We start from the raw sequence: 20,168 nt of genomic DNA on the forward strand, positions 1-20,168 counted from the left end.
TAGTGAGGTGGGGGTCAGTCTCTTCTCCCAAGTAACAAGCAATAGGATGAGAGGAAACATCCTCAAGTTGCACCAGGGGAGGTTTAGGTTGGATACTAGGAAAAATTTCTTCACCAAAAGCATTATCAAGCACTGGAACAGGCTGCCCAGGGAAGCAGTTGAGTCTCCATCCCTGGAAGTATTCAAAAGATGTGTAGACATGGTGCTTAGGGACATGGTTTAGTGGTGGACTTGGCAGTGCTAGGTTAATGGTTGGACTTGATCTTAAAGGTCTCTTCCAACCTAAATGATTCTATGATTCTAAGAAATGTCAGGCAAGAAAGGATAAAACAATCTGGAAGTAAGACAATGAATACATTTTTGAAATATTTACAATTTAAAGTTCATTAAAAAAAAAAAAAACCCAAACACAAACCCAAAACAAACCTTTAAATGCACTCCTCTACAAGCTAAAAGAAGCATTTGATCCACCCACACCCCCCCTTTTTTTTTTTTTTTTTTTTAACGTGATGAAGGTTGTTACTACTTCACTGGATGAGAAAGGATGACTGAATTAATAAAGGTGTTAGTGATGTTAGAGAAATCGATACCTACACACAAGGCAGACAGACTGACACAGCAATCTGAGCACACATTTGAAAGATGTAATTCCTCATGTCTATTTTTTGACCCTGCTTCACCCAGGATTATCCAGCAACCTGAGAAAATTTCTAAGTTGAGCTTCAACATCCCCTTCTGTAGAACAGGGTTGCTTTTGAAGGTCTTTGCACCCAACATGTTAACTTGCACAAGAAATTTGCTTAACTAATGGTTTGACAAAAGCACGTATACAAATCTCTCCACTTTTCAGCAGTCATGTAACTACTGAATTCTGCAATGTTGTTTCACTAACATACCATGAAGGATTGTGAAATGTACAGTTTTCATTATGCTATTTTCACTGTTTGTTAATACATAAAATAAGCAAACAATCATCAAATAAGGTCATCACTTGCTTTTTCTAATATCAACTTGTAGACTAGCATTTGACATTAGCTGACTAGAAGAGAAAAAAAGAAAAAAAAATAGTTTAAGTAGTGGATTACTCTTTTTTTTTCTTGGACATTTGTGAAGAACTCTGAATTTCAATGACCGGTACCTAACAGATAAACCAGTATGACCCTTCTGTCTAAATCACATATTAGTTACCTAGCAAAAAATATGAAAAAGAAAAAAATATTGAAAACAAAGGGTTCGCATCTATTACATTTAGCTTGAACTGACATGAAAATTAGATTAGTTTTTACATATGTTCCAACAGGAGTCTTATAACTGGTATGTTTTCCTGCTTGAAACTATGAGTAATCTAAAAATGTACCACTTCAGGAGGCAAAAATTATTAACAGATTATATGGAGAGACCTAAACAGACCTAAACAAGAATCACACAAGGTTTAACAGCTGTGCTGCACCCAGGGCAGCACAAGTGGAGACAGCCAGGCTGGGGACAGCCAGGCCAGGGAGCAGCTCTGCCGAGAGGGCCCTAGAGGTCCTGGTGGGCAATGAGCTACACGTGACCCAGCAGTATATGCAACGGATTCAATTAATTCCTAAAACATCACAAGATAAAAGCAAATAGATGCGAGTTTCATGTTCTAAAGTAATATATATTTTGACTTAGCCGATTATGGGAGAAAATAAAAGTGATCTTACATATTTCTCAAACTCGTGTAATGAGTCTCACAAAGTTTGTCAAATACAGGTTCTTTTTCTGTCTCCTACAGACATGGCTGAAACCTATTATCTACCCATAGCTTTATTCTTAAAACATACTCTAGTTGAATCTTTTAGACTTGAAATGTTTTTGGATTGGAAAGCGGGTCACAGGAAACAAATATTGACAAAGGACTGAACTGAAGATGAAGAATCCAATCATAGACAGACACCTGAAGAGCAGTTGAGGAGTTCAGTGCTGGTATTATTGTGAATGCAAGAGAAAAAGTAATTTCTAAAGAAAGCAAAAGATAAGCATTTTCTTTTTCTTTTAAGATTTTTATTATGATCATTCCCTTGGATGATCTTAGCACAGTGAGTCAAAACCGAGATATTGCTTTTGTTGTATATGAATATAAAATAGTTTTGTGCATAGACTTTTTGAGGAACTATTAGAAATATTCTATTTTAGTTTCATAAGATCTTGGCATGTAGGCATTTAGAAAATGGATAAAAAGTAACTCTGCTTCTGAACAATTCTACATGAAACAAGTAATACTCATCTGATTTCAAAATGGCGCAAGCTTCAAAGACAAGACTACTTCCTGTTAAGCCATCTTCATTGTACTTAGAAATGCAGAACCTCTAAAAATACGTACATTGATATTAAGCACTTCACCAAAATGAGTCATGAAATAAAGCAGTTAAAATATTAATGAATAACCAACAAGAGCCTTTTTGTATATATGGAATTGTTAATATTCTACTTGATAAACTCGAGCATCTTCACTCCTGAAAACATTCACTAGATGATCCTTATTAGTCTTAGATCAACTTTTACATATACTTAAAAAATGAAAGTTAGGCATTTTATCAATGTTTAATTCAGAAGGAAAATTAGTCTGTTTTAGACTTGAAAACTTGAACTAGAAGCACTGTCTCTCTTAGTTGGAAACAAACAAATATAGCTACAAGTAACTTCTTTCAGCAACTATTTTACCTTATTTTTTTCCTGACTTTGCACTGAAAAAGACTTAAAATTATCACTTGGGCAGTTAAAGGTATGAACTGTTTTTAAGCAACTGCTGTCTTTCAGTTGTTAGGTGCTGCCTCTGAAGAGACAATAGCACACTAACTATGACTGAATGTATTCCCTATCAATTAAGTCTTTCTATTTGAAAAGAAAGAATATACAAAAACTTCAAAGTCAATGCTTGACTTGGAGGAAAATCATTAGTGCTTAATCAAGTTTGGCATTATGTACTCCTGATCCCAAACAAAAGCTGAGGACTTCATTAACTTCACATAACTTTGTTTTTCAAATAATCATAATGTATTAGAAACCTGATTCAAAAGGAAGGTAGGATTCGTTCCCATACCAACAGGATGCATTGCAACCATATACTGCAAAACAGCACTTCATCATATAATCTGTGTATAAAACCAGTCTTATGCTATCATTTATAGCTATCAATATTAATACCTTTGTTTCAGGCCAGCAAGCTCTGAGAACAGCTTGCGTCCTGAAGTACACAAGTAGCTTGCTATCCTCATCACTGAGATGGAAGGCTTGCTCCAGAATTTGCAATACTCTGATGCGAGGCTTCACTGCTAAAGAGTCATCACCACAGAAAGGTCTCAACCACTCCAGAAGGTCATCTGAAGAAACTACTTTCTCCCTGTAATTAAACAATACTGTGTTAAACAGTTTTCAGTAATCCTAATGAAAATACTACATGTACTTTCAAAGCTGTTGACAAGTACAATCAATACATAACAAATACATAACACTGGAAATGGAAAAGCTCACCTCTGTGATGTTGCAGAGAAACTAGCCCTTGTAAATCAGGTGCCTAAAGCTAAGTGCTGTAAGAACTTTTTTTGAACTTCAAATAACCGTGTAATACCATAGAAATCTATCTATCCAGTTACATATTCTCTACTACCTTGACTGCCAATTGTATCGTAACGGTGCTGGATTTCAGCACTGAAAAATCCAAGCCTTTTTTACGATGTCTGGTCCTGACTGATGCCTGTACTTCCACCACATCTGACTTTGTGGAAAACCAGCTTGACTGCTTGCATTTTAAGTATGACATTTTTATATCTGATGTTTATTCATATTGTCCTATATTCTCTTGCTTTCCTTACAAATCCCTTCTTTACACTCCACATACACAAATCGGTTTCTCCTGATTGTAGCTCTACCCATTTTTTATTTTTTTCTGTATCATCTCTAGCAACCTTGATTGTTGTATGTTCTATTATGATAATGATTACAGAATGCCCATAATCCCTAGAAAGAAAAAAGAGATTTTTAAAAAACTAAGTTTCAGTGTTTTCCTGACTTGGCTAATTAGAAAAACTCTCAATTAAATAATTTGATTCAAAAAGTATATTATATTGAATACATTCTAACTGTGTGAAAGCATTTACATTACTATGAACTCAGCCAACCAGCTACCAGTTGCAGACAGAATAATCTGTTATGTCCCTTACAGGCTATAAACTAGCATGTAACAAATCAGTAAATGTTGTTTTGCTATCTTTCAGTAGTACTTTAAACTAAAGCTATTTTTTTTCCTTTAAAAAAAAAAAAAAGAAAATCAAGAAAGTGGTCCCAGGTGGAATGTGATTTATAACTAATGTTCTCTTATTTGTCTTAACAAGACAGATGGGAAAGTAATATCAGACAGAAAACACTAATTTAACCTGTCTTGCAGATCTGAAATAATAAACATTGACAGCTTAGGTTTTCATATTACAAGGATTTCAATTTTACTTAGGCTTTATATTGTCTGAATGATGGTGCTAGCTCAGAACTTCAGCTAAATTAGACATGCCTCTGTCGAACAGGTGGCATTCAAACTGTAAATTAAAAGTTTGGGAATTAAGAGGACCTGCTGGAATATTTCAAGAGTTTTGTAGAGCTCACACCTGATGTTTATATATGTTTTCCTGGGGGAAAGATTTATATTTTGTAAATTGAATAGCTGAGGTTTAAGAAGGTAAATAAGAACAAGTATTTAAATAAATGTAAACAATCTCCTGTAATCACAACGACTTTCACTCCAGCTTATTGTTTCAGCAGTTAAATGTTGATGAAGTATCCAAATAAAAGACTCCAGAAAGTGCATCTCAGAATAAATTAGTACCGACATTCCCATTCTACCTTATAATACTTCAAATGAGATTTACTGTAGATTTTGACATCAATTCAGTCTACTTCAGTATCCAGCATTTAACTAATTTAATGTCAGTGGAGAAGCCTCTACACAATAGTGCAATTGGTTTTGTTGGCTACCAGAGAGTATGGGCTTTTATTATTATCATACATGAGTTCTTAGTTTGTACATCCAGAAAGAACACTGTTTGTGTTTTGTTTTGTTTTTTTTTTCTTCTGGTCTTTACTAGAAATACAATAGAAAATGTAAATGAGACATACAGACCATTATTTGACCTGAAATAACGACAACCCCAGAAGAGAAGAAAGAAATGTGGTGAAGCATTATACAGCATTTGTGAAATTGTTTCTGCACTATACCCTACAAATATTGACAAATTCAGATATCTAAATTCAGATATCTGAAAGTGAGTCATTATTATTTGTAATTTATCTACTAAACTGAAACAAAAGCAGTGAAGTATTCATGGTAGATATTATAAAATCTGCAGTAGTCACAGCAGAAAAAACATTTTCTCAAATCATCGTAATACATAGTTATCTAAATTTTCAGTTCCGTGACTTGCTTTCTTCCACATGATTAAGTAAAGGCTTCTGTCAGGACTCAGATTTTGAACCTGATAAATTATAGCCTGTTCCAGAATAAAGTCTTAGAAAATTAAGTGTAAACCCATTATATACATCTATGAAGAAAAATCACCCATATTCAGTATCGTACCTTCAATGCTTTCATGAGAAGTATCTTTCAAAGTCTTAAACAAAGAATTCATACAGTAAGTTCTTACCCTTTCTCAACACTTGCATGCACTGCAGAAACGATGCCTTCTAGGATTCCAAGTGGATCTTTCACTGATGTAGATGAGCCACCATTTCCACTGTTAAGGGAAGACATGAAATTACCATAAAAATGGTCTTTAGTATCGTATCTAATTCTATCTACCTGTAGGATTTACATGAATTGTTCAATAATATAGCAATTTTCCACTTCCCCTGTTTAACTAGTACCTTTATTTTTATGTTAAAGTAACGTGAGGAGCAACAAGAAAAGAGTAGGAAAGAGAAATACTAAAGTGAAACTTGAAAGAAAAAGAATAGTTAAGATTTAGCACTTCTAACACAGATTAGGTCAGCAAAACATCCATATATAATCTCACTACCTTAAAGATCTCATCAATATTGACTTAACAGACTGAAGATTACACATAAATGTCACCATCTCTTCTTTTCAAATATCATCTTGCAGTATCACTATTGGTTTAAACAAACTTGACTGTAACCTGATTTAAAAGAATCTATCTGCTGAATCAGCAGATTTCTTTTCCCACCCCCTCTGAGATTCCTTTTCAGACGGATCAACCAGGTGGATGCTTACCAGAACCAACAAAATTAAAAAGGAGGGAACATGTGGTCAAGAAAAGCATGTGGGAAAGGGGAGGATTAAACCTCTCATCAAATGCCATCCACTATACATGTGTAGGAATAGAAAAATGTGAATCACACTGCCCATCAGACGTTCCAGTTATACAATAATGTTCTTCTGCAGGTCAAAAGGTAGTAAATATTGTGGGGGAGGTGGAGGGGAGGTGGGGTGGAAAACACTCTAGTAGGAAAAAAAGCATCACTCCTAATGCAATTTAAGTGACATTTTCTGCTAAGATTTTTAGCAAAATAAACTTAAGATGTGACTTGGTGCTGAAAGAGGCAGGGATTTTCAACTGGTACTCCAATAAAGCACACAGTGTCTTCTTCATGGAAACCACTGCAGTGGCAATGATGCCCTGATGAACTAGAAAAAACCAACAGTTTTGCCTCTCAAGAGAGTTTGTCAATGATGCGTTAAAGAAAGGCAGGCAAATAGTTCCAAAGTTAGTTTACTACAGATGACTCAAGAACCCAGAAATAAAGTGTATTTTCTCAACAGTTTCTCAACAGCGTATCAAAGCTCTTCTGCTACTGAAAATGTCAGCCTCTTCCTAGATGATTTCTTAATAAAAATGAATACATGTCCAGACTACCCTGACTGTTCTAAAGCCAAAATACATTGTATAGCTGATTGTAATGTGTAAAAATAACTGCAATATTTCAATTTTTTTTCAAGAGTTATGAGTATGTTTATAACTTTGTCATTTATTACTTCAGTAAGATAAATATATTGCCTAAAAAATGATTACGCTATATGGCATAGCGACCTGAATTTTTAGAACCTTCAATGTCTTCCTGCATTCAGAACTTTCATCTTTTCTATTTTTATGTTAATAGGTGACCAGCACTTCACTGAACAACACTAGATTTATAAACAACATGACTCCATTCAGAAGAGATGCAAGATAATTTGTTGCATGATGTAATCTCAGGTTACCTTAGTATACGCATTTTATATTGCTATACTGCACTCATAAGTTCAAAGTAGGAATAGAAAGCTCGTAACACTGGTCTTTTTCTCAAAAAATACTGTTACATATGACTATGACAGAAATGCCATTGTTAATAACAATGCTATCAATGGCAGCTAAATAAATTTTAGAAGAGTGAAGTTTAAATCTAGATATTTTCCTAAACATCTTCTGAATATTTGGAAACAATCAAATTATAATTTGTAGTACAGAAATATCCAGGATTTTATACTCCTGAAGAGAGATAATGCCTGTCCAAAAGATAAAAATCTCTTTTCACTAAAAAACACATGAAAAAATTTCACTCTCGGGGGGGGGGAAGAAAAAAGGTGTGTTTTTTACAGAAGAGGAGACATAACACAACTGAATGGTCTGTTAATAAAAAAAAAAAAATACATTCAGATTACACCAGTACTGCAGAAGTATGGAAATGGTACAAAGAGCAGCAGTATTAAAGTAATAATTTTACGCAAGCAGCTACATGCATTAGGAGATGGTTTCAAATTTGTTTTAAAATAAAAAAAGCTAAGAAAATTTAAGATATGTTCCCAGAGTGAAGACAGATATAAGCCACTTCATTAATGTTCTGTTTACAGGCCAGATTTAAATTATCCTGTATTATTATGCTTTTTGTGTTGTTTTTTTTTTTCAATTAAGTTTGTAATAAAAAGATATCAACAAAGGGATTTAACATGGTATATCTAAAGAAAACCAGAAGAATACTTATAAAGCTTACAGACTAAGAAGAGAATGATGATTGTCTGACATAGAATAGGACATGGTCTACAGAAATGAAGATCTTACTAGCTCTGCTTACTCTAAATTATCTTTCGTGTATATAAGCAACTTCCATATCAAAGGAGAATGACCAGCAAACCTTACGTTATGGGTACCCTCTATTTTGGAGATTGGTTCTGAACAGTTCTAGCACTTGCTCTTCAAAAACCCTTCATCTTTCTAATTAGAAATGAAAGTCTTTAGCTCCTGTCACAACTAGGCTCTGAGCACCTCAAAAAACCTCGGGTCAAAAGAAATGTATACCCAGAAGTTAACGGGCATTTCTGAAAACAGGAAACCGCTGTTTCAGACAATACATCTGTGAGGCCAGTTCTCAAGTACAACATATGTATGAACATCTACAGAAAGCTTCAAGTTTGTCATACACAGACAGGTACTATTCTACTGAGAAGGAGGAAAGGAGGAAAAAAAAAATCTAAGCAGTAAGTTACAGTTATCTAGAATAAGAAAGTATTTTAAAAAGAAATCTAGAAAGATTGAAAGCTAGCGTTTTTTTAAGCTTAACACTGCCTTTACTGCCTAATGGTTAGAGAAACTAAAAAGAGATTACAGCTCATGAGACAATCGTGTCAAGTTTCCACAGATTGTTGCCTTGTTCTTTTCTTAATAATTAATGATTAAAAATAAGCAGCTACTAAAAGAAACAAATACAAGTAATGAAGGATTAGTCTTCCACACGGATTATATGCTATTTTATGCAAGTTTTAAACAACAGAACAGGATTCAATGTTCACCTCAAAACTCCTAGGTATGAGCCTAGGTAATTACACTGATAAAGGCTTATTTCGATTTCAGTTCAGCTTCAGAAAAAGTGATGAATATTTAATCAAGTGCCTCAAACACAATAAAGTACAAAGAATACTTCAAAGGAGAATAAATTAACTTCATCTAAATCTTTTAACCTAATTATGGTATTTATTGAAAAGACTTGATATCGTCTTATTTCTCCAGCCTTATTTTCCTCTTTCTGTTTGTGCTTCCTCTAAATATCAGGAAAATAAGAAAACAATATATTCTTGGTGTGATCATTCAAAGCTGGGGAAAAAAGTCACAATGCCAAACCACGTTTCTATCAGAAATACCATGAAATTATGATATTCAAGTTACAAAATTACTCTGTATGACCCTTGCTCAAGTGAGACGAGACAGTAAAAAAATCTGCAGTTTTTTTACCTTTTAAGTTAGCTACTCAGTCTAATAAAGCTGATTTTACCTTCTTCACGAAACACTGGCCATTAAACAAGAAGTCAAAATTTCACCAAACCTTTCCTGTTCATTGTCTGCTGAATACTTCCAAAATTTCATGAAATGCTGGATCCATCTGGACACCTAAGATGAGATATTTAGGAGCTGCAACTGAAGGAGGCCATAATGTCTTCACCAGACAAACTGTCTTCCCTGGCTAACCATCCACAAACATGCCTACACACATGCACCATGCAAAGCCTCCAGTATATCATGTGAGTGATCTTAGCTAATGGGTAAGTCTTGGATAAGTCTAGTCAGACTACCATCATTATCAAAACCTTTTGGTTTTTCTTCCAGAAGTTCATGATTTGTACTGAAGAAGCAACTGATTTTTATTTATGGTAGCTGTTTCCATAGGCAAACAAGGAAGTGCCCAATATATGTCATATAAAGTATGCAGATATGCTCTGCTGGAGAGATTTTATACATACCAATGTAAGACTTTGAATTTTGACTAGAGAGTCAATGGAGATAAAAGTAATTAACAAACTAGACAATACTGCTCTTGAAATTACAATACAGGTACCTAATATTAGGCAAATATTTGTATGTTATATTTAACAAGAAGTCTGTTTCTGAGAAGGTGTGAGAGTTTTTAAGCCTGTGATATTGTACGCTGCTGAAAAATGAAGCCAAAAAGTAACTTAATTCATCTTTTATAAAGGCAATACTTTCTAGAAGGTTCTGCAATAGTCAGTAAATATACTAATAACAAAAGATATTTTACTGTGTTTGAAGGAGGGTTGTAGTTATGAAACTGAAAGAAAGGATGCATATTTTCAATCACAGAAGCAGTGGATTGATGCTTAACTTTCAGGTAAATCACTGACACTACCATAATCTTTCACATCCATACGTGCCTGCTTCACTTATGGTTACAATACCTTAATTACATTCCGTGTCACTATAGATACAGAAAATTCAAGTTCAGTATTATAACCTTGGAACTGCTACTTTGAAGGTTAACTGTCAAAGAAGGAATTTTCCAACATGATCTCTTTCAAAACTATTGTCTAAAATAGCCACACTGTGTAACACATCAAAGCTCCAATAAATAAAACTGAAGAGTTTTCCCTTGAAATATTACATTTATTGAATAGTAGTTTGTCATTTCAGGTACACAGGCAAGAATACTTCTTTAATTGTAGTTTTTGCCCGTTTACCCTGAAATGCAAGTATTGCACCTTAACAGAGTGTGTTACAAATGGTAAGGTGAGCTAGAACTGAGCATCAAACAAAATCAAGGAAAAGCACCTTATTTCACTGAAAGGCTTTTAAACAGTGTGCTTTTAACAATTTTTAACAATTCTACGTTCCCAGAGATGACTACATTCTCCCAAATGCCAGACAAACTAAAACAGTTTCAGTGAACTTGTGAAAAAACGCCATGTCCCTTCTGGGCTATAAGACATGAAGTACAGAGGCTGCAGCTAACCAAACAGGCAGGACTTCAATGCAGGACTCTTCTCTCCTCCCTTGCCCAAGACATGACTAGTACTGAAGAAATGCACCATGCCTACAGTAGTTTTAAACTGTCACAAGTGTTAGAACTGTAATTTGGAAGTAGGACTATAAAGAATATATTCAACTAAAAGATTATCACATTGAAGTTAATGCTAATTTTAAACTTGCTGTTAGTAAGATAAGATGGTCAGCACCAACTGTATTTCATGTTCCTTTGTATTATCCAGGTCTTACCCAGATCTCAACAGAATTATTCAGGGATGTGTAAGTATAAACTGTGTGGAAGCTAGTTATTTTGCATTTTCTGTTCTCCTAGCCTATTTCTCCACAATATTTTAAAATAAGAGATGACTTAATTTGCTGGGGTTGCATGAACAGGTTGGTTATTTGGTTTGTGTCATGCCATGGAAAAGACAATTGCTGAGATTTGAGGCGGTGAATCCCTGAAAAAGATGGAGACAAAGCTTGCTTCTGGTATAGCATGTGGGATTGCTCATAGTATGATGGCATTAGTAACAGCAAGAAACAGTAACAATGACAACACTGAAAGAGTTGAGCAAAGCAATCCCCTTCCTCACATTACAAACCTGTTTCTCTCCAAGAAGTTAGCAGGTTGGGTTTTTTTTACGGTATTACTGTTGCTTTTAAGTGCTGTAGGAAGCATAAAGCACTCACACTTGCTGTTTAATTTGGAGGTAGGGTGTGACACAAAGGGAGATGGAAGAAGAAGAGCAAAAACTCTAAGAAGCATTCTTTACGAGAACAAAGAAGACAGACATATAGCTGATATTTTAATGACGAACACATTTTTTCAAAACCTTGCAAATAGAAAAACCCCAACCCAAACCAACCCAAAAACCAGCTCCCAGAAATACCCCAGCAAGTTATTCCAAAGATAGAAATTGTACTTTTTCCTGAAGGACTACCTGTTGTGGCAACAGCCATTGTTAGGCCTCTACTGCCCAAATACTCACATGAGCAGTTTTTGTACCCACCACTTCCAACAAATATGCCTTTTGACTCTGTTTAAGAGGGAACAATTATGTGCAATCGTAAATTTGCCAAAAATTCACAAGCGCACACACATGTAAAAGAACAATATTGTACAGACAAGGTTTTTAACTGAAAAGCACCCTCCAGTGAAGGGGATGAGTTCTGTGGCTTGCTTTGTTAGATTGCCCAGGCTTCCCAAACTCAGAAAAATATAACTGTCTTATCTACATATGAAATTATAGGTAAATAGGAGCATAAACGATCCAAGAACTCATTTCCTGTTACTGCCCAATTTTCTGCAAAATACAGACATTCAAAGCAAACAAGTACTCACTACAAAAAGCCAATCAATCAATCAGACAAACAAACAAAAAACCCCACCCAAAACAACCAACCAACTGAAAAAAAAAAGACAAAAAACCCAGAAGAAAGGTTTTTGGACTTAATTGTGGCAGTGTACTTACCTTAATGTACATACAATTTTTTTAATAGCACATTGGACAATATCCTTGGGAGAAAGACCTAGATCTCCAACAGCCACTTGTAACAACCGTTGTATCATGTCCAGGGGTTGACCATCTATACACATAGCTACTGCTTGTTCATGGATTTTCGCTTTCTCTGACCTTGACAAATCATATAAATAGCCATACTTCTGTAGTGCATCCTGTGAACAGATAATTTTTGAACACGAATCAGCGTACTCTTTATTTACAGGGATGTATCAGAGTCTTTCTTTCTACCAAGATTTAACATATACTATGAAAAAGGAAAGACTGACGGAAGTGAATTTTCAAAAACCAGGTCAACAAAGGTACAAAACATTAATAAAATACGACAGGAGATTGATGTCCCTCACTGCTAGTCATAGTAACACTCAAAAGGAGCATCTGATCAGTAATCATTACCTGTTTGCTGTTTTTCAAGTAAGTGATAAAACTATGAGTGAGTGTTTCCAGATGTGCAAGAGATTGCTGCAAGTGATTCAGAGTTTCTTCATAAGTAACAGATGGACTTTCAGCACCTTCCATGCCATTCTCAGAAGGTTTTTTTCTTGATTTCTCAGAAAGATGTTTGACTGCCTTAATAGCCTTCTTAGTCACTTCTATCCTGGCTTCAACTGGCAGCTGAAAAAGATTACTCGATATTTAATCATTCATCATCTGTACACTACTATTTGTATTACAGCAGTGCCTAGAGGTCAGGTGGCTTCACTGTTGTACAGCACAGCATAAAACTAAATGAAGTATTTTATGAGAAACAGCTTTATTTCTTATTAGTCATTTATTTAAAAAGGATTAGTATTCCATTGCTTTCTTCTGTTGCCCTTCCTTTTATTGATGTTGAATCTGGCTCATTTTAAACCATATGAAACTTCTCTTCCCTAATAATATTTATGATTTTTGTAGACTGCCACCTTATAATCTTTGTTTTTTCATTCTGCATTGAGAGATGTCTGGGGATCGTTTTACAAGATTAACTGACAATCCCAAATGCTGAAAATTAAGATTAGTTTTGTCAGGTTTACATCACTGTTTAAAATATATCCCCAAGACCATAATCATAAGCAAAAAAACAGTAGGAGGTCTACCACTTTTAAATCAATCTATTTAAAGAAAGAGTTATACAAACCAGCAAGTTACTATTTTGAAAGACCTGTACAACTAGATGTATCTAGCCATTAAACTGAAACAAGGAAGTCTGGGGTTTTTTTTCCCATTACACTTCTCACAGAGTTTGAATTTTTAAAGAGAGTCATACATACACTGAATGAAGTTTTCCCCTACCCCTCCACCTAGTACAGAAGGGTCATTCCAGTTTGTCAGAATGGAATTTAGGACTTCAGAATGAAGCCTGGGCAACAATCACAGATTGCCGAGCTTCCAGAAACCAAGTGTATGTTGGAAAAGGATATAGATGGAAATACTCTTTATATAGACAGTACTTGCAGCAAACTGTTACGCTTTTAAGTCGGGAAAGACACAGGTTCAGCTATAAGTCCAAAACAAAGTCTGAAATATTATTTTAAAAATTCATGTATAATTTGTTAGTTTATAACTTCAAGTGCAGTTTTAAGGATGCTTGCAATATACTTTCTAATGGGTAAGGGTCTCCTCTGCCTAAACCCACAGCATTAGGTATTTTAAACATCAGGTGTTTTGGTTACTAGAATACTGGACAAAGACAGAAAAACAAGTTTAATTTTCAAGTTGAAATACACAAGAAACTGGAAAAAAAAAAGCTTGAATATGTATGACACACTGAATAAGAAAGAGGCTGAATTACCACAGAAAGAGGAAAATTAAACTGCTATAACATTCTTCATAAGAAAGTCAAATTGAAATTTACGTCATGAATTAAACTATACTTGTAAAGACACAGAAAGCTTGATAAGGATTAGTTATAGTAAAGTTTTACAGCTTATATGTTTAAATTATCCTCCCCGCCCCCTAAAAACAGAGTGAAAGATGTAGGGGTTACTCCTGGGTTTTAGTGCTGTTGCTGTGAACCACAGCAATGGTCTACCGGACATTTTTAATGATAAAAGCAAAATGGGTGGACATTATTGTAAGAGCTAAGGAAACACACCAGCATCAACAGGGTAAATACAAAGGGTATTTTACCATTCATTCCAAACTCGATTCAGTTCCATTCCCGCCACGAGAAATTAGATGCTATTTTGTTACTTTGACCAAGGTCTCAATATCAGGTTTTACTATAAGCAGGGAAAAGGTGATACACTTCACCTTCACTATCACATTAAAATTTAATGACCACAGATGGATTTATATATTCATTTTGTAAACCTGATAAAAGATGAAACAGCTACATATTTCATTTTTCCCCTTCTACTGCATATTCTAATGTTCAAAATGCAATTAAGAGAGATGCAAAAGGCAAACAATTTAAGTATTTCATCTAACTGTTATATCCTAGAGAACAGTGTGAATATACTGCCAGTTTAGAAGTCATGATGCCATAAGCATATATAGAATAGAGCATTAACAAAAAAAAGAATACAGGTTCTTCCCAAGACTATTTTAATTTTGCATTCATATTTGCATAGTGTCAAAATGCAGCACTACCAATATATCATTTCTCTGATCATTTTATTCCAAAACATGAAAAGCTATCCTCCGTACTTCTAGTCAGCTTCACTAATGAGATCTGGTATCACGCCCAATGATTAAAAAAAAAAAAAGTAGCTTAGAGGCTAGTTCAATCTTTGTTTGCATGTGAAGTGAAGTTTTATTTTTAAAAAGCTTTTACAGTTTAAAAAGAATTTTAATTCTATAGGCTATAATGTGTAATGAAAAATCCTAAAAATCTGTTTTCTTTCATTTTCAAATCAAGGAACATCACATACAAATTCAGCTCAACAGATTTCACTCCTCCGGGCAAAAACTCATCTCAGAAGCCCATTTCCTTCAGAATATGTAAGTATTTCTTAATAAAGTATTGTACAAGTACCATTCACTTGCACATGAAGACGTTGACCCTGCCATTCTTATTGCCAGTGATTATCATGCAACTTTGAGATGATGGAAACAGCTCCCCTCCTTTTAATGCCACAGGAAGCTGGGATCCCAGCAACATTGAAACACAGAATGGTTGAGGTTAGAAGGGACCTCTGCAGGGCATCTGGTCCAAACCTCCTGTTTAAGCAGGGCCACCTAGAGCCAGTTGCCTAGGACCATGTCCAGGTAGCTTTTGAATATCTCCAATGTGGGAGACTCCACAACCTCTCTGTGCAACCTTTGCCAGTGATCGGTCATCATCATAACGAAAAGTGTTTCCTGCTGTTCAGATGGAACAGTTTGGTCCAGTTCCCATCTCTGCCACTAAATTCCAGCTTTACATATTCTACCAACCAAATGTAACGTAGCTACAAGCCAACAAGATATACTAGAATGGAAAGCAAACTACATTAGTTAATTCAAAAGTAAGTTAAACAGTTATGGAATAACAAAAGCTGGTTCCCAGTTCCTACGGGGGGAGAGATAAAGAAGAGCAAAAGCACAAGAACTTGTGGATCAAGATAAAGCTAGCTTAACACATGAAGGAGAGAGTGGAAAAAAAAAAAAATAACAAACCAAAACTAAAGTGAGGCAAAGGCAATCACTCGCCACTTCCCACAAGCAGACCAATGCCCAGCCAATCGCCAAGTAGCAACCATCTCTGAAGACACCCTCCCACCCCCTGTTTTTTACTGCTGAGCATGACATTATACCACACAGAATGCCCCTTTGGCCAGCCCAGGTCAGCTGTCCTGGCTCTGTCCCCTCCCCGCTTTTTGCCTACCTGCAGCCTACTCAGGGCTGGGGTGTTGAGAGAAAGAGAAAGGCTTGACACTGTGCAAGCAGTGCTCAGCAACAGCCAGAACACTGATGTGTTATCAACACTGTTTTAGTCAGAAATCCAAAGCACAGCCCCATAGGGGCTGCTATGAACAAAGTTAACTCCATCCCTGCCAGTCCCAGTACAGTTCATCTGGAGATCAGTGTAGAAGTTCTAATGCATGTAAGGAACCAGCTAAAGAAAAGACATTATTCATGAAGTTTCCTATTATGCAGCCCTGAAGCAGATTTAAATAACTATATTAATGGCAAGGCACAAGAAAGTATCTAAAAATGTACTGATATCAGAAAAAGAGGTACTGTCGATACCCATGAAGAAAACAAGGTCATACAAGACAAACTGACTAAACTGGAGCACAGTGATAAAAAGTAATAAAAAGAAGCCAAGTAATTCAAAAGGTAACATCGGAATGCAGTCATGCTATGTAAGAACACTATTAACACATTTCTTGTACACCTTGAGGCAATGTCATGCTTTGTCGTTTTCCTCAGCATTTTATACAGCGTTAAGAAGTCAATCAGCCAGACAAAGGATACTGAACATTACTTTGAGATTTTTTTTTAAACTGAGCTTTTTATACAATTATTAAAAATGGCATTTAAAGTCATTATAATTGAAAGAGAAAATGATGCAGGTTAATATCCAGTAATAACAGGTTCCCATTCCACACTCATTTAGTGTGTAGTCAAAATGTGAATATCGTATTCCTGCTTAAGCAAGAAGAAAATGGTCAAAAAAGCATTACTGACTCAGAGAAAATAAAAGTCAACCTTTCAATTAATATTAAGTTGCAAGCAAAGTTCTTCCTTTGCATCAGAAGTTGGAAAACAAGTTATAAAGGATGGAATAGTAAACAAAAAATAACATCAGCCATAGTTTGAATGAATGTGATAGAGCCTATGGAAGGCTGCAAGGAAGAGCCTGCGTAAGGAAAATTTCAACTTCTTTTTCTCTATAGAAGACCTAAATGATGATACCACTGCCTTTTATTCTACTTTTGCTGTCTAAAGCTGTAGTCTTTTCTTCCTAATCAACATATTGTGCCCATCCCCATTGGTAGTGTGTGTTCAATAATGAAAACACAGCCATTAAAAAAGTAACTTGTTTCAATAGTGGTTTTGCTTTTTTGGTTTTGTTGTGTTGGGCTTTTTTTTCAGAGTACTGTTAATCAACAAACATCAGGGCAATGACCTATGAGCTCTGAAACAGATGGTTCTTTGAAGACATAAACGACTACCTAGCACAACGAACAAAATGGTGGCAACAAAGGAATAAAAAAAAATCCCCAAATTACCTAAAATGCTTCACACAGATCACACAAAGGGGAATAAATGGGAAATCATCAAGATAAAGAAAGTTGATATGATTATTACCATAATTAAGAATCTATGAAGTCAGCACTATTTAAAAGCAAACAGAGCTGCTGGAAGAAAAGAGGATAGACTCACAATGAATGCAAAAACGTAAGCAGTAGTTCCACTGAACATTTGGAATATCTCCCTTTTAGGGAGAAATCTGTTCCATACACGCAAATAGCCTACGCTTACCACTCTGGAGGTGGACTGAATTATTATTTAGTCAGAAAAACGTGACAAATTATTCAGAATTAAAAGCATTTCTGAGCAGAACTGCCACAAGCAGGAATCCTCTTACTGCATGCAGTAGTGAGCTGCTGTGGTCAAAGGATCAATACTTCAGTCCTTCAATGCATGAGGGTACTGATGAAAATGACTTCACCTATTTACTTCACCTATTTCACACAACAGGAATGTTGCATCAATCTCCACCTTCTTCAATTGAAGACAGGTGCTGATATACTGGATCCAAAGAAGAATTGTGATAATAATGGAAGAGTTGGGAAAAAAAGAAAACAAAACACCCCCCTGCCTAAAAAAAACCAACCAACAAAAAAAAAAAAAAACAAACCCCAAACCAAAACAAACAAAAAAAACCCCAGTGAATAATTAGCCACTAGAGCAATCAAAGATTGCTTTGCATTCACAAGCCACGCTTAACCCCTCAAAAACTGTAAAACGTCTCTGATGGGGTGTGCTGGAGAAGAAAAGATGAAATTTTGGGAAGCAGTCTGATCTGTCTCATACAGAATATCCAGTATATTAACCATGTTACTTTGGGTCCATGATTTATTAAAGTCCCACTAGGATGCATTTCTGCTCACACAATTCCCACCACTTCTCTGAACCCTTAAGGCTGGGGAACTGAATCTCATCTTCCAGGTGGTAACTCATTCCTGCTGATTGCAGGAAACATGGGAGAAAAGAATCTCTGAGCTCTTAGAGCTAAGAGCACCTAAAACCTTGTCACGCCCTAAACTACATGGCAGCATAACAACGTTACTTGCCCTTTCACAAGCGTACACTCCCCATCCATCTCTCGAATTTAGACATTCTCTCAACTCCTTTTCCCAGTCAAGCACTGCTCATTCATCCACCTTTCCACTCAGTCACCACTGGCCCAACTCATCAGAAGGTTAATTATCTTTCAATTTTCAATACTACCTCTTTCATCTCAGATCTTCATTTACCAGTATCACAGAAGGAGCAACAAAGCAATTAGCAGCTATGGCATTCTCACACAATGCAAATACAAACTATTTCTCTATGTGACCAGGAGGAAGATTCTGTAATAATCAGACCTCCAGCTGCCCTCTCTTCTTTACCAACCCATGCTCCATGCTGCAATTATTGTGACATTACACACAAATGAAGTGCCTCATCCAAGTTTCCATGTGGTGACAACAGCAATGGTACCCTTGAAGTTCAGCTCATGCAGCCTACACTGCTACACAGCCTATCTCCCATTACCCCTCATCACTCAAGACTTTTCTTGATTGTTTCTGACCAAGAGAGGCTTTTCGATGGAGGTGCTGTTCCACAAGGATAATGACAGAGTGCATTTCACCACCTCCCTGGACTACTCTCTCTTTCCTTCCCCCCTCTCCCCTTTTGAAATTTTGAGGGGGTGGGAGGGGGATGGTGTGTAGGTGTTTGTTTGTTTGTGTTTGTTTGTTTTTTTGCAAAGGGGGAAGGAGGCAATTCACCTCTCAGCATTCCTAAAAAACCTACTTACGCTACCTCACTTTAAGCTTCCTCTCAAGGTCCACTTAAAAGAACTCCACAAATTTTCTGTATGTGAGAAAAAACTCAGCTGTCTCAGTGAAAGCAGAGATTATATCATGGTAATGACCATGGTTTTTTGCAGTCCTTTACATATATTACATATCAGTGCTTCCGTGAAATACGGAAACGTGCATCTGTTACGGGAATGGGAAACTAATATAATAAAGTACTGGGCTGAGAAGAAAGCACTGAATAGAGATTAAAAGAGTGATCGCATGACCAGTGCAGCCTCAAAACAGGATACAATTTTAAGTAAAAGGTGCAAGCCAAAAGGCAGCTTTTCATACAAAGCATTTTTCATATCAAAGTTAAAGGAAAGTGATCTCCGAGAAGTAAGTTTTCGGGTTCTACAATGATAATTTTTTCATTGTACACTTCCACTTGAAAACTGGATGGGATCCTGAGTCAAAACTAGTTGCAAGCTGGTTAAACAGCTGTTTCATTCCCAAATCCAGTGCAGGGGACACACTAAATCAGCTGATTTGACCAAGTGTTTCAAACACTTTTTGAGTATCTTTCATGGCCAAAAAGCTAACAGATTTCTGCTATGAAGTTCTGCTTAGCCACCAACCACAATAATCCTGCCATCAATATTTGCTTCCTGCTACTCCTACGCATCTTAAGAGAGCAGAGAAACTGTATTAGAATCCTGAACATAAATAAACAAAGGAAAATAAACAATGTGTTTCAAAACAGATACGCAGTGGAGGCTATCTATCTTCTCCCCGCATCATTCATCTGGAATAAATGAGAAATAATCTTGAAATGCCCAAGATACATCAACAGCAAGAGTTTCAAGCACTCACTATTGGTGATCACACGCGAAGACAGTATTTCCTTCTCATTAGACAAGTCACTCCCTCGCTACCTCAGTCCAGGGTCAGGTCTGGCAACTGAG

General features: G+C 36.0%; 1 protein-coding gene across 1 annotated transcript in view; it reads right to left on the minus strand.

Moving 5' to 3' along the window:
• The window catches only part of NBAS (NBAS subunit of NRZ tethering complex), a 186,011-nt gene that overhangs the window by 43,271 nt on the left and 122,572 nt on the right, over positions 1–20,168 (minus strand). Inside the window, exons 45-48 of the mRNA XM_009466291.2 lie at positions 12,680–12,898; positions 12,236–12,438; positions 5,661–5,750; positions 3,175–3,370 (exon numbers count right to left, since the gene is read on the minus strand). Coding sequence (XP_009464566.2) covers positions 3,175–3,370; positions 5,661–5,750; positions 12,236–12,438; positions 12,680–12,898 — 708 coding nt within the window. The remainder of the gene's footprint in view (positions 1–3,174; positions 3,371–5,660; positions 5,751–12,235; positions 12,439–12,679; positions 12,899–20,168) is intronic.

This window comes from Nipponia nippon, unplaced genomic scaffold (genome assembly GCF_047370975.1).
Source record: "Nipponia nippon isolate SJK-2023a ecotype South Korea unplaced genomic scaffold, ASM4737097v1 scaffold_4, whole genome shotgun sequence".
Classification (NCBI taxonomy): Eukaryota; Metazoa; Chordata; class Aves; order Pelecaniformes; family Threskiornithidae; genus Nipponia; species Nipponia nippon.